This window comes from Aplidium turbinatum, chromosome 11 (assembly GCF_918807975.1).
Source record: "Aplidium turbinatum chromosome 11, kaAplTurb1.1, whole genome shotgun sequence".
In the NCBI taxonomy this organism is placed as follows: Eukaryota; Metazoa; Chordata; class Ascidiacea; order Aplousobranchia; family Polyclinidae; genus Aplidium; species Aplidium turbinatum.
The window spans coordinates 1435018-1449758 of record NC_137482.1 but is presented as its reverse complement, the minus strand read 5'-3'; the positions used below and the strand labels follow the sequence as shown (position 1 = coordinate 1449758).

Genomic DNA, 14741 nt, shown 5'->3' with positions numbered 1-14741 from the left:
TGATGGGTTTTTTGTCAGCTGGTTGGCTTAGGGGTTTTGTCAGCTGGTTGGCTTTCATTGACGCGGGTTCGATTCCCACCACTGCTATTGCTCTTTTTCTTCTCTAATTCCAAATAAAGTTCAAAACAAGCGTTAACTCTCCGAATGAGTGCTAGAAGGGTCACAATTGGACAGTAGCCTCTTATAACAATATGTGTTATACAAATGTGTTAAATAAATACAAATGTGTTAAATTGTTGATTTCAGATACGGTACGCGGAAATTAGGTAGAATGTGGGTGTAAAAACACGTAAAATCCACCACCAAATATACGTGAAATAGTGTCGACACTTATACGTGAAAATTAACGTATAATACACGACCCAAGGGACTTAGAATCTACGTGTCAGATACGAGGAAATTAGGTGTAATGCGGGCGTAAAACACGTAAAATCCACCACCAAATATACGTGTAATGCACGTGAAATAGTGTCTACACATATGCGTGTATTATACGTGAAAATTAACGTATAATACACGACCCAAGGTACGTAGAATCTACGTGTCAGGTACGAGGAAATTAGGTGTAATGCGGGTGTAAAACACGTAAAATCCACCACCAAATATACGTGGAAAACACGTGTATTAGTGTTGTCAGATACAAGGAAATTAGGTGTAACGCGGGCGTAAAACACGTAAAATCCACCACCAAATATACGTGTAATGCACGTGAAATAGTGTCTACACATATGCGTGTATTATACGTGAAAATTAACGTATAATACACGACCCAAGGTACGTAGAATCTACGTGTCAGATACGAGGAAATTAGGTGTAACGCGGGCGTAAAACACGTAAAATCCACCACCAAATATACGTGTAATGCACGTGAAATAGTGTCTACACATATGCGTGTATTATACGTGAAAATTAACGTATAATACACGACCCAAGGTACGTAGAATCTACGTGTCAGATACGAGGAAATTAGGTGTAACGCGGGCGTAAAACACGTAAAATCCACCACCAAATATACGTGTAATGCACGTGAAATAGTGTCTACACATATGCGTGTATTATACGTGAAAATTAACGTATAATACACGACCCAAGGTACGTAGAATCTACGTGTAATACACGTGAAATTTCTAGCTGGGATAACCATAAAAGGAAAATTTCCTCAGTCCGAAGACCAGGAAGAATTGGAATTTGTAGACTTGGTGAAAAATATGGAACTTTTTCCAGCTGTACGTCAAGCGATGATAACATTACTGACTCTCCACGCCACTACTTGTACGGTAGAAAGATCATTCAGCACAACGAGGCGGGTCAAAACATGGCTCAGATCAACCATGTCTGACGACAGGCTATCTGGGCTGTGTATGATGAGTGTCCACAGAAGTCGAATAAACTCGGACAAAAATTCGTTCATCCAAAAAGTCATCAAAAAATTCGGCAAAGACCCACGTCGACTTCACTTTTTATTCAAGAACTGATTAACTAAATTGGTGGCTGATTGTTCTTTTCTGTATGATTCAATGTTACGAACAGCTTCATTGAATTCATGCCTATTTTTGCATGTTCTCGCTGTTTCATTTTTCATCCAACAATTTTCCAGGGGGGGTCAGCTGACCCCATTCGCCCCTATGTGCGGACGCCCATGCCTCCGCGTGACGTTTTCCCATTCTAAGTGTCTTTATTTTTTCTCTCAGAGAATCTGTTAAACGATGAAGGCCATTTGAACAATAAGAGTTTTCATTCGATGATTTTTGTTTGACAATTTCATCAAACTGCACGGCTTTTCTACTGCGCCTCGTTTGCAGATGTGTTGCTACTTCACGGGAAGTGATGTACTTTACCGGAAGTGACACCATTTCCTGTCAGCAGCAATTTGTCGACGCAATGCCGCTAGTTTGCTTCAGCTCATCATGATCGGCCTTGTCTGAATAAGGCGTCGGCATCAATCGCGATGCCCCACAACGATCCATTGTTCTTATTAGGTTCACAAAATCCTTATTCGTCCATGTTACTAGGTTTTTAAAACATTTCTAGACCTGGACGCCCCGGTGGGTCTGACTAGGGCCGTTGAAAGAATTGTAAGCCGGTACCAACGAGATTCTTGGGCATTGAATCCAAGGGTAGCCTGTGACGTTTGGCTTCGATCACCGCAAGCTCGCGCGAGAAACTAAACTAGTCTTGCGCTTGCCTTCAGATGATCTCACATTTTTTGTAAGTTACACGATTCATTTTTTGACTACGTTGAGCAAACATTCATTAGTTTTAGTTTGGTTTAGGTAAAAAATGGTCGTTTGTTTGTTTGTTACTAAAGTTTGAAAAAAGGAAGAAATAAAACAGAAGTTGCACGATATTTTCTATTTATTTTTGATAGCGTCAAAACTTAGAACAAAGAAAATAGAGAAGAACAAGCCGTTTGCGCACAAGCCTACTTCGAGAAAACTAGAGGCGGTTATTACAGCTCTGTCTCCGCTTTTAATGAAATTATCCATAAGTTGAACATCTGTGGGTTAAAGATTATAAGAATGTTTATATTTCAACCTTCAAAAGCAACACAGTGAAGATTGACTTAGATTCTAATGCGGTGTTTTTGATCAATCTGAGACTGAAACCATCGCGATCACCAAAGAAAGTACAACCATAGACCATCGATTCTGCTTTTATTCAAAACACTTTCACTTGAAAGTCATTCTCCACTAAAGTTCTGAAAAAACATCAAACATGATCGAATTTCCATCTTCAACAGACTGCTGATGTTGATGACGTCCTTCCGCTGCAACAGCAATATGTTTGTTGGGTGGAGGAAACCTGTAAGAGAAAGTTTAAGTGAAATTGGAAAAGTAGCCAGGAAATAAAAGCATTTCTTCTGAGACAGTTGACGTCATGCCTGCTGCAAGCAAAGTGAATCATGTTTATGACGTCACGCTTACTTGTTTGACTCTGAAATGGGTTTGTCAACCATTTGTTACAATTTGTTTGGAAATTCCTCGATATCTGTTTCAAACCAATCAACTTCAATGTTACTTATTTGTCAATTTTGCTTTACGAACGTATATGGCTATTGCTTACTTTGGGCCGTTGAGAGGATAATTTGGGCCTAGTAGGCTACTAATGCCATCCTCTGGCCCTCAATCAAGATACATCTATGCAACTTGGTCTATATCAAAAAATACCGGTTTCGGTAAGTTTTCGTGCTCCATGAAATGATTACTAACCTCTAAATTTATCTCCTCAGAAAGTTCCACTCAACTCTCTTGTCAACACCAATGAGCTTACCAATTTGCACATATAGGCCTACTAAGATGTTAATATAAGCAATAGGCCTGTGCGTTTAAAATATGCGTAAGTTGTAAATTGTTTCCTCCATGATGAATCTTTTTTGGAATCAAAAATATCTGAGTCGGTCTCATCCAAAATAGGCCGTTGTGATGAGGCCCATTTCAGCGTTGGCGCCCCTGTTTTATTTTTCATTTGTTTCACATGTCAATAATATTCTCAAAACCAACCATTCTGTCCATCAATGTGCAACAATGTTTACTTCAGTAGGTTATACAAACTATTTTATTGTTTTTATCGTCGTCGTTTTTTTACCGTCGTCTTCGTGTCATCCATCCCAAACTTTCTCCCTCTTGAATGTTCATAGTGAGCAGCACAACCAAAATAGCGACAATGGCAATTTTATTCATCTGCAAATGAACAGTCGAGGTTACAGGAGCCTAAGAAGACCTTTGAAGAGACAATTAATAAAACTGCAAACTTTTGTTTGTAGGCTGTGTAGTTGACAACACAACATTTGCATTGAAATGTGCTGACTCAATTGTTTGGTCCTAGGAAAAAGTTGTTCAATATCGCCACTGCACTGCAAAAGCGTTTGTATTTCAATATGGCCATTGCGAATTTTTTTGTTGGCAATGCAAGTGAATTGCAATTTAAAGTACGGTAACCTACTATTGATCTTTCACTCTTTGCAGCCTACTGCTTTAATGACTTATTTTGTTGCAGCATCTGCAGCAGGCTACTATAATAGTTGGTTTGGTTTTTTAATCTTGATCCTCGGACTGACAAAGCCTTGATAGCTTATTCCTGGCAGTTTCGCATACTTGCAGAGGCTTTTGACGCAGAGCCGGTTACCGAGATTGGCAGAGTAAAGTTTCCCGATTGTTGAAGTGTTGTTGCCGGGGAGTTATTCCATTCACTAGATGCCACTGAATGGAAAGCAGTCCTGGATATGCGTTGCTCAAGCACACACCCAGAGAGTCGAACTTGCGCTGCGTGATCTTGAGCCGGGCGCGTAACCATTGAGCTAACGGGGCGGACTAAAATTGCTTTGTGAAAACTAACTGCTTGTTCGAATCCACTGAACAAAGATGACTGTCAGTGTCATGTAGCTACTGCTTGTTCAAGAAAGCATTATAATATTCATTAGAGATGCTCATACACACATTTGTAGAGGTTGATCTGAGATTGAAACCACGGAACAGAACTTGTGGCCATTCACATAATAGCGGACGAATAGCTTGCTAGAGATTCAGTTGCAATAAGTTTAAACTTCCCTTAGATATTTTTGCAAACGAAGCCTAAACATAGATAGGCCCACAACAAGTAAATTAATCTTTAGGTCGACAATATCCACAGTTTACACACAAGTTAGTAGTAGCCAAAGTTACACATAACGACATGTACACGACTTACCTTTCGAAAATAATAATTTTTGCAGGTTTGCACAGATTTAACACTTACAAGTATACTTTGCTTTCGACTGATCCAGCAATGAAAGATTGTGAAACTGGGTGTCTCATGTTGTCAATTTCCTCAACTTTTGAGCGGCTTTCTTCCGTTCAAAGACCAAGAATATTCTAGACGACCAGCTTATGGTTGTGCTCACGTATTGTCCAATCACTGATCGATTCATAGAGAACTTTGTTGTGAGCTACGCCTCAAAGCTTCTCAACTCTGGCATGTCGTTGGAGGTCTGTCACTGGCAAAGCAGGCTAATTATATTCTAGTGATCTTCTAGCAAGTTTCTGACAGCGAACACCTGGGTGTAGTCATGTTGAAAGCATAATGGTAACTTTGTGGTAAATATAAAGAATGCAAAATGCACACTGCTCTTTCCTGCAGCCTAGTGTTCGTTATGTATAATGACTCCACGTGCAGATGGTCAAGTAAAGCGCCTCATTCTCTTATACTGCTTCACTTAATAATATTCGTGTTGATGTTTGTCGTATCCAGGCTTACACCTGGTGGTTGAAGATTTAAATTAAGTGGACGAGAAGGCAAGGAAGCCAATCGTCGTGACCACCTTCAGGCATGCCTTTAAGTGTCCTGCTAAATCCACAGCCGCATACTCTTGAGCGGTGTCTTACAGGCGTCCTTTCGGGTGTTCCACAGCTCTCAATGTTCATGTTTGTAGCATAACAATGAACAAGTGACGCAACAACAATCAATGTTTCCTTTTCGGTTATTGACTGAATTCAAACTTGTTTAACTAACCGGGTCAGCAACGATAATGCAAAAGCGAATGTCAATTTATTGCAATGCGCTCGGCACGGTCTACTAGAACACGGCCAAATATGTTGAATCATAGCCATGACAAACCTGTCATTTTCTCACTTACAGCAGTATGTAAAATAAGCAATATTTGCATCTAGACATATTTTTGGCTTGTTTTGGCGGAGATTAGATATGTACGTTAAGCACAACTTATGCAATAATAATGTAAAATATTTAAGACTTTCCAACTGCATTCTGGAGGTAGTCTCATAATACAGTCATAAGTTTTTTTGTATCTTTTTAGCAGGGTCTTTTACCAAAAGACTTTTTTTTCTTGTAAAATTAAACTTGGCGAAAAACAAAACAAACTAAAATTTAAATTGCTATTTGAAGAAATTTCTAAGAGTCTGAATTGTTACAATCATAACTACGACAAACCTGTCATCTTCCCAAATAAGTTATAAGTTATATCTTTAAATAAGTTATATCTGTAAGCGCACTTTTCAACTTTTAATGCACACAGGCCTGTTTTTGTGACGACGGATTTTCCTCCACTGCCTCAAACGACGGTGGCGCGCCCTTTACTGGCAAACATGCAAGCGGCAAACGGAAGATCATTTCTTTAATTGCAGTCAAGGTCATAAACAATTGGAGACAAAGGTACATAATGAGCGCAGGGGGCAAACCAGCCCTACATCGAGCAAGAACCAACAGGCTCTTCTTTGCTTATATTGAGTTAAAATGTAGCACTTGCTTCAAAACCACAAGATAGCTCATAACGGCTCGATTTTCCTCTGGCACACTTCTAGGTAGCTAACGTCAGTGCTACTTGAGCTGTGATACGCCTACCTGTACCGGTACTGTACCTGTGCCGGTACGCAAGCACTTGGCTGCAGGTACTCGATTAGCTTGAAATAAGTTATTGAGTATTGTTTCGTTTTGACCGGGATGTGTTTTTCACCATTTTTAGGTTGTTTATTATTATCAATTTGGCCTTATCGCAACAGATGATGCTGGTGTGCCGAATTTGTGTAGTTGTGCTCAGCAATGACCCAATGAAACCTTTAAATCTAAAGAGACACCTTTGGTCAAAACATAAAAATTAGAATTTAGCCAAAAAATTGAAAGGAAACGAATTAAAAGCAACGCAAAACAGATGCCCAGGCATTCTCATATAAACATAAAAGCTCTCAATGCATCCGATGACGTAGTGCTGAGGATTACAAAGTTCGAAAACCACTCGCAGTTAGTGAAATGTTCGTGACTATATTCGTTATAGACCTGTCAAACCAAAATTGGACTTATTAGTGTCAGTTGAACGACTGCCAATACGACATCTGTCGGTACGTTTTAAGCGGTTTGAGAAGCACTGACCTGCGCTACAGACAGCGCACAAATATAATCTGCTATCACCTAGCAACCAGAAGCAAAACTTGCATCACAGAGTTGCTAAGGAATAAGCATTTTGATGCAAAATGTGTCGACAAGTTTGTCTCAATAGAGGAAGAATTTCAAGATTTAAAGTTTTTCAAATCTCTATATTGCTTTGATGTTAAATTTCATAATGTGTAAGTAAAACATTTAACAGGGGCGTTCATCCCAAAACCCCATATTGCCAACACTTGGAGGGCGCTCATCGATAGCTATTCAATCCTTCGATGGGGAGAAAGCCGTTCTGTTTCGAAGCTTTTGCTCTGACGTCAAATACCCGGTGGATGGCGCTCTGGAGGCACAGTATGTTGAAGTTGATGATATCTGGAAAGTAGAAATGTTGGTCAGGATAGATCATAATGCCCACGCAAGGTGATGCAGGGTTAAATCTTGTTCATCACCATCGTGCCTCACGACAGCAGCCAAGCTACATCTAGGAATCACACAAGCTCTTGCGCTATCGTTGAACTCGGCCAAGTCACGTGCAGACTGTTGTGATGTCAGATCAGAGCATTCGAGCAGATGTTGCATCGTGGGCACATAATGCAACTTGTGCTTCCTAATGAATATCTTCAGTGCTACATCAACAACTCATTCAAATCACAAGAATACCCTCAAAGCTACATGTTCAATGGAAGCCGTCATATCTGTTTACAGAATGCCATGAAATGTTATACTGAAATGTCCAGTAACCAAGCGTTAAAAAGGACATCACAGCACAACCCACCAATGCAACAACGTGCTCATGGATTTGCTAAATGAAAACTGCCAAGACCAACTGCTAAAATAACGCCATACGTAACAAAAACCAACACACAACCGCATGCTTCCGACAGGTGTTGAACCTACGTCCTTTCAAGCGTGAAGTTTGGCGGTGTCAGATTCTTCATGTGGCTACCAGAGGTGTACAAGACCCGGAGTCTAGGGCTTCGGCGGGAGTCGAGCCGGAGTTTGGAATTCTTGGCAAAAACATGTGCCGGAGTCTAATACCTTGCCAGTTGATACTTTTAGCGTACAAATATTTAGTCTCCACCAGGAGTCGGAGTGGAGTTTGGAACCAATAGCCCCGAAATATTTGGAGCAGGAGTCCAGAAAACATGACACCGTACACCTCTGATGGATACACAACAACGCTGGATAGAAAGTACAAAACAGTTGCTAGGGCTTCACCTCGTTTAGTAAACGCTTCGTCCCTCAGTATGCAGACCAAGACAAGGAACTTGGTGATTTCCCGCAGGTAGAGGATACTGGAATTGTTCAGTCTGATGATGCAGGTCGAGTCGTGTTCACACGCACACTCTGAGTCGTCGTCACTGGTGAAAAATACGCACAGAATAAGCACTCGACAACGTTGTTATACATGATTTTAACTCTTCTTACGACAAGGCAGATGCATGTTACTTTCAATCCAATGCAAACAGTTTCAGCACAGGCTTGCTGCGGTTGAACAAAACGAACAAGTTGCTTAGCTACTGCGGTACATGAATGCAGTCATCCAGAATGCAAAACCTATAATGGATCGTGTTATACCTTTCCCAGATTGGGGAAAGCCTCTGAAAGATTATTCTCGGCGGTTTCGCATACCGTACTGGTAGCGGCTTTGAACCACTGACACAGAAGCGTCACCGATGTTGAGAGTTTGAAAAATCCATACAACGCAAACACATGAAATTTAAATAACATGTCAAATAGAGAGAATTATAAGATCATGATTCTCACCCGTAAATACAAGTTAAGTCGATCATAACATCAATCATCTCGCAGCACAATTCGTAGGATTGCATGTCCACCGCTGACCCATCGGTGGCGATGTAGATCTTACTGACGACGTCAAACAGAAAAGCCTTTTCCACTGTGGAGTTCTACGTAGAAACAACAATAGCATACATTATCACTACACGAAAAATCAAACATATTTGAGAATTGTATTGCAATGATCCACACAAGATTCGGTAACCGCTGCAGTACTCCTCAGGAAGACCGAGCTCAACAAGTTTGTGAATTCACAAACAAAACACTTCAAGAATCAGTATATATGTGAAAAAACGTTGAATATTTCACCCCAAAGGTTCCCAACGTATTGCCGCCGGCCCTAGGGGTTGTCAGAAACCACAAGAACCTCTCGAGGCAACATTGGAACAGAATGATGTCATCCTACGCATGCAGGAGTACTTGGTGTAAGATCAGAAACAACAATGTCACATATAGCACAAGTTTTCATAGGGTACATTAATATTTTTACGTGAACTAGTTACGTCGTACATGTCCCAGCAAACAAGCTGATCGAGTGTTACCTGTACAAAGCTGCTGAGCAGGTTTTCAAGTGCGGACAACTGTGGGATCAACTTCTGCACAACTTTGCTGAACGCTTCAAATATCGAGTGATCGTATATTGATGTCAGGTAGAAGCTGGAATAATATCAGGTCGCATTATTTGTTCGTCACTGATAATGTGGACATTAAAAACCTTTCCCCACAGGTCACCGATCATAACAGCACAAATGAGTGCAGGAACACGAACTGTCGGGTTTGATGAGGTCATGGATGATTGGAAACCTATGTTAATGGTGTCTGGGTATGTCAGATGGATGATGATGAAAGTGTTCGGTCAAATGACATAGCACCAGCGACAAACGATATACCAGCACGTCAATAAACGGGAAAAGATGGCAAAACCTTGAATGATTTAAAACATGCATGAATAGATGTTTGTGCAGTAACGTGCATGTCTGCAGATTGCACGGCCAAAAATCCGAACTAATTAACCCATGAATACGACCCTTCAACACAATACGAAATCTTGACCAGATCAATCAGTCAAGACAAAGCCTGGTTATTAGCAGAAAATCAACACTGACCTTAAATGCAAATCATCAAGACCGACTTCGTGCAACTCTTCATTGGCTCGTTGGGACATATCCCTCTGTGTCTCTATTTTGTGGTCATCGGACAGCCCGTCGACTTTGTGGATGAATATCTCAAACTTTATATTCGGGTTCACCTGTGAATGAATTGAAACCAACATGCTTGTGAATTAAGTGATTTAATGGAATCAGCTGCAGTCATGGGCTTGACTTGCAACAAAAATTTCATGTACAATGGAAATGAACAGTAAAAATGTTTAGATGGAAAACCTTGCACACGCTACTTTACACCTTCATGTGATCCACGAATAGGTCAGGACGAACAGGCCATGCTCATAAACGTTTACTGCCCGCATAATGTGTGAGCAAACAGCTTTTCAATTTGCGCTGATGTGATAACTACAAAGAATCGTTAAACCATTTCATTACCCCGCAGCTAGTCAGTGGCTGTCTCAATCCAACATCATGTGACCTTACACCTTCCTTGCCAGATGTTAAACGATTGGTTTTGCAAATAAAATAGAATTTCGACAAGGACAAAGATATTCTATTATGTTTTGTTTGTGTTTCTAAAGCAATAAAATACAAGCTGCAGCATTAGATGCATCAGCAAGCCAACAAACGGAGAAGGGAAAATAAATCTTGCACTCCTTGCAGTGCTTTGTGTCTTAATGCAAAAATGCTTCATAAAGCACTCACATGATAAGCTTTTGAGACAGTTTCGTGTAGACAGGTCAATGCCTCCATGTATTCATCCTGCCAATGTAATTGTTCAAGCAACATTGAATCTTATTCGTCGCTTGTTATTAACCAATACATGGATTTATTAACAATGTCACACAAAAACTACAACGTGTAGACTGTAGATGGAAGCCTACATGCCCTCCTGCCAACATTGAGTAATAAAATTGATATTATTGCACCAAGAATGGCGAGCACAAAAACTTGGCATGAGGACTGGTTAATAGCTTACTGTACATTAACAAAAAATGCATTAAAAGGAACTGTAATGAAATAGGCATGTGACCGGTATGTAAGTAAAGTACATACCGTCTATTAATTATATAGAATACATAAGGGAATCAAAAGTTTTAAACACATTTAGTACCTTAGTCTTGTTACAACAATATACTTTCATACATAACAAACAGCAGTCTACCATCACAGAAAACTACAAGAAAAACCGCCACCACAACAATAACTTATCATTGACAGGCTACCAAACTATAAAGATTTAATTATTTACATTTATACATGGCTCTTATCACTATTTACAATAAATCTAAACCCACTTGTGCATCAACAACAAATATAAGTGCTCCTGTTCCTCCAAATATCATGTCGAGGTCAAAGTTCTGATCAAGAAAGTCTGCTTGACCGGGGATGTCCCATATTTGAAAATTAATAAACGAATTATTTGAGACATCGTCTTTGAAGATTTTTGCAGTACTTTCAAGGAATAGTGTTTCATTTGGTGACATCTTATGGAATACAACCTGGAAACAATATGTGTATCTGTATACTGTATATGCATCACGAAACCAATGCAACAGTCACTTTTTAGCAAACTTCATTGCACTGCACTAAAAAATCAGTAATGGCTTCTTGCAAATTGTTGTAGGAAATGTTATATGATACAGTTTTATTTCATGTTTATACTGCAAGCGCAAGCCTACCGCTTATATTCAAGTTACAAAGATAATTAGGCAGTAGAGAAAAAGATATGAAATAATAGCAGTCTCAATGAAAACACATAAAACAGACCAATGTTTCATGCATCAATCTTGTGTAGGCTAGCATTTATATAATAAAAACTAATCCTAGAAAGTTAATTTCAGGAAACAAGCGAAAATCCAGATCCCAAGCAAAAAATATATACAATTGGTAGAGCCATCGATTCGATTGGTGCATTTTGTACAATAGAAAATGCTGATTTACTGATTGACAGAATTGTTCCGTTGCCACATCATTGCAGTTCAGTGCAGAATGAATGCAAATTATACGAGAAATATTATTAGGTTTTTTATGGCATAAAAATACAATAAACAAATACAGAAGATGTCAATGCAAATTGAAAATTTCCCATTCTTGAAAATATGTAAACGAAAGTATACAAGTTCAAAGTAAACTAATTGATTAAAAAACAAATCTTTTATCTTTCCTTCATGTGACCTTCTGGCAAATAAAACTTGCACTGAAAGTTATACACACTTTTTGTATTGATGATTTTCCACTTCTTCTTAAACCCATTAACAATATTCTTGGTTTCACTTCGTTTGTTGGTGGTTGTTCATCATCTTCACCTTGGAATCCGTAAGTTTTGGACACAGATCCAACAGAAGCACCGTAGCTCTCATGTGAAGAATCCATGCCTGCGTTAGTAAACATTTCACACTTTAGCAAGTCAAGACATGGTGCAGTAGAGAATTTTGAGAACTTTTTTTTCAACAAATATTGAAATAAAATAGTCAAAAGTTGCACAGGAATGACTACATCATTGTTGAAATTATCTTTTCGTACAACAACAAAATAAAATATTTACAAGAATAGAAATATAAAAAACCATAACACAGATACAATCACAGCATTAGGGCTGCAGTGAAAGGTCATATGAACTTCAAGCTCAGATGTCTCCCAACTACTTGTATCATCAGGAAGCATGTTCATTGTTCAAGTAGCAATTTATGTTCAGATTAATTAAAACTTCAACTGGAATAAGTTTTCGACATTAGGTCATCAAAAATGACAATAGAAATATTATGAATCAGTGTATACATTCTTTGCAACTCTCTCAATGTCAATTTATTTGAGGATACAATGTTTGTCGTAGCCAAGTTATTTTGTGCAACAGATTGAGCCACATGCAGCTTTTAAAAGAAACAGCTGGAAATAAAACATTTGTTTGACAGAAATATCAGCCACACAAGAAGGAAATATTACACGAAATATTACAAACATATATTACAACATTGCATTGCCTACATTTTTCCAATTTCTCAATCATTCTGCTCTTTGTGCCAAGTTTTAAACTTGAATCATATTTTCACAAATAGTATGAATAACATATCATATCATTTTATTTTTCATCAAAAACACATCCGGGGCAAAACTTCGAAGAACCATATAATAAAGTTTTACCAACTTGGGCATCATACAAAAAAGGTAAAGTAGAGCAACACTAAAAGGCGGAAATGCGGAACGCGGAAATAAACCGGGCGTGAAATGGCGTATTGTCCGCAGAAGTAGCAATTTAATGCTGCTGTAGAAAATGCGGAAATACGATCTTGGCGTCCATATTGTTTAACATAGCGATAACTCAATGATATTTCAACATAAGAAAATGTTCGATATTGAGTTGTGGCTAAAAATCGCATTTCTTCCTGTTTTCTTTTTCAATAAATTCCATTAAATTTCGAAATTTACTCCAATAACTGTGGAATTAAAACAGTCAAAGTATTTAATGACCTCACAATTGCTTCTAAACAATATCTTTCAATGATATTTCAACATAAGAAAATGTTCGGTATTGAGTTGTTGTTAAAAATCGCATTTCCGCCTTTTTCCTGTTTAGGAATCCAAGATCGTATTTCCGCGTTTTCTACATCGGTGTTAAAGCTCTACTTCTGCGGACAACACGCCATTTTACGCCCGGCTTATTTCCGCGTTTTCGCATTTCCGCCTTTTAATGTTGCCCGGTAAAGTAAGCATTATTTTAATCCAAGTGGCCATTTCTCAGTTCAGTTTGTTTTTATTTCTGACCATCACAACAACAAAAAAGCACTATATGACAAACATAGCAGAGGTCTAGCGCTGGTTACCATGGTTGCAATGAAAAAGCTTTGTTTTATCATAGGTGTTGAGTTAAGGTTAGAGTTAAGTTAGAGTTGAGTTTAGGGTTAAAGTTCAATTGGTTTTGCTTTCTGCCCAGGACTTTAAACTTCCCAAATCACCCTGATAGCTCAGTTGGTTAGCGCGTCACTTCTGGAACGAAGAAGCTTCAAGATTAAGCGACGCTACTTCCACTCTCAGGGTGTGCACTTGAGCAACGCATTTCAAGGACTGCTCTCCATTCACCGGGACCTAATGGATGGAATAATTACCCAGCAACAAGACTTCAACAATTGGAAACTTCACTCTGTCAATCTCGGTGATCAAGCCTGCGTCAGTGATTCAAAGCCCCTGACTACAAGAATACGAAACTGCCAAGATTAAGCTCTGCAAGAAGCTTTCCCAGTCCGAGGATAAAGATTCAATCAATCAAATTACAAGTTTTTGTCTTCAACAATTTTGAAGTTTTTCCAAAATAAGGCAGAATTTCTCATCTGGCAACACTAGTTCCGTACACTTAGCCACGTCTTATTTTAATACGGTCCAAAGCATGATCTGATAAGGTTGTGAAACTGCGTTAATTGACAAGATATACAGGTACCAACCTTATCTCTTCAAATTGTACGGTAACCGTTGTTAGTCCCACCAAGTATTTCTGTTGGGACCTTCTTAAAACACTGTATATCGATAAGTTTCTTTCAGATTTCAAACCAAACTTATGACTAATTCCTCATTCAGACTTTGGTCAGAATAACTTTCACTCTCTAGCATAGAAAATTGCAGTCACAGCAGAATTCTCAACAAAACAAACCTGTTTTGCAATCTAGCCACAGCACCCTCACTTTTCTCGAGTATGACGTCAATATCATATGATCTGAGTTATTTTAGCTCACCTAGCGGATTTCAAATCAATATTTTTGAAACAAGTGATTGCGAATTTGAATTTGTGTTTCTCGGCAGCCGATTTGTAGCAAGAATTGACAGCGATATACTGATGAGCCCAGCCTCATAGGCAAAACACGTGTCTATCGCTGTCAATTCTTGCTACAAATCGGCTGCCGAGAAACATATTGTTGATTGGATGGTCTGAATGGCTGGCGTGGAAGCTACACCGTTATGGTTAGCGAAGCG

General features: G+C 39.0%; 1 protein-coding gene and 1 long non-coding RNA gene across 2 annotated transcripts; both read right to left on the bottom strand.

Moving 5' to 3' along the window:
* Positions 1–2637: 2637 nt before the first annotated feature.
* Positions 2638–4819, bottom strand: LOC145780142 (uncharacterized). Its single transcript, XR_014290606.1, has 3 exons — positions 4687–4819; positions 3586–3680; positions 2638–2802 (listed from the first exon to the last, which is right to left on the bottom strand). It is a non-coding gene; the product is annotated as an uncharacterized LOC145780142 (long non-coding RNA).
* A 1275-nt stretch (positions 4820–6094) lies between these two features.
* LOC145779250 (ras-related GTP-binding protein C-like) lies at positions 6095–14456 on the bottom strand. The gene is made up of 9 exons (XM_082590790.1): positions 14216–14456; positions 11994–12154; positions 11075–11278; positions 10482–10538; positions 9777–9919; positions 9213–9327; positions 8638–8780; positions 8089–8231; positions 6095–7242 (listed from the first exon to the last, which is right to left on the bottom strand). Exons 2-9 carry the CDS (start codon positions 12150–12152, stop codon positions 7121–7123), a joined length of 1086 nt encoding a protein of 361 aa, XP_082446916.1. The 5' UTR covers positions 12153–12154; positions 14216–14456; the 3' UTR covers positions 6095–7120.
* Between the last annotated feature and the right edge of the window lie 285 nt (positions 14457–14741).

Bases quoted from the DNA above. Each gene is read 5' to 3' on its own strand.
- LOC145779250 (XM_082590790.1), bottom strand. From the start codon at position 12,152: ATGGATTCTTCACATGAGAGCTACGGTGCTTCTGTTGGATCTGTGTCC. The intron at 9,328-9,776 runs GTCAGTGTTGAT...ATATTATTCCAG, and splicing joins CTTGATGATTTGCATTTAAG to CTTCTACCTGACATCAATAT. The intron at 7,243-8,088 runs GTGAAGCCCTAG...TCTACTTTCCAG, and splicing joins CGAAGCGTTTACTAAACGAG to ATATCATCAACTTCAACATA.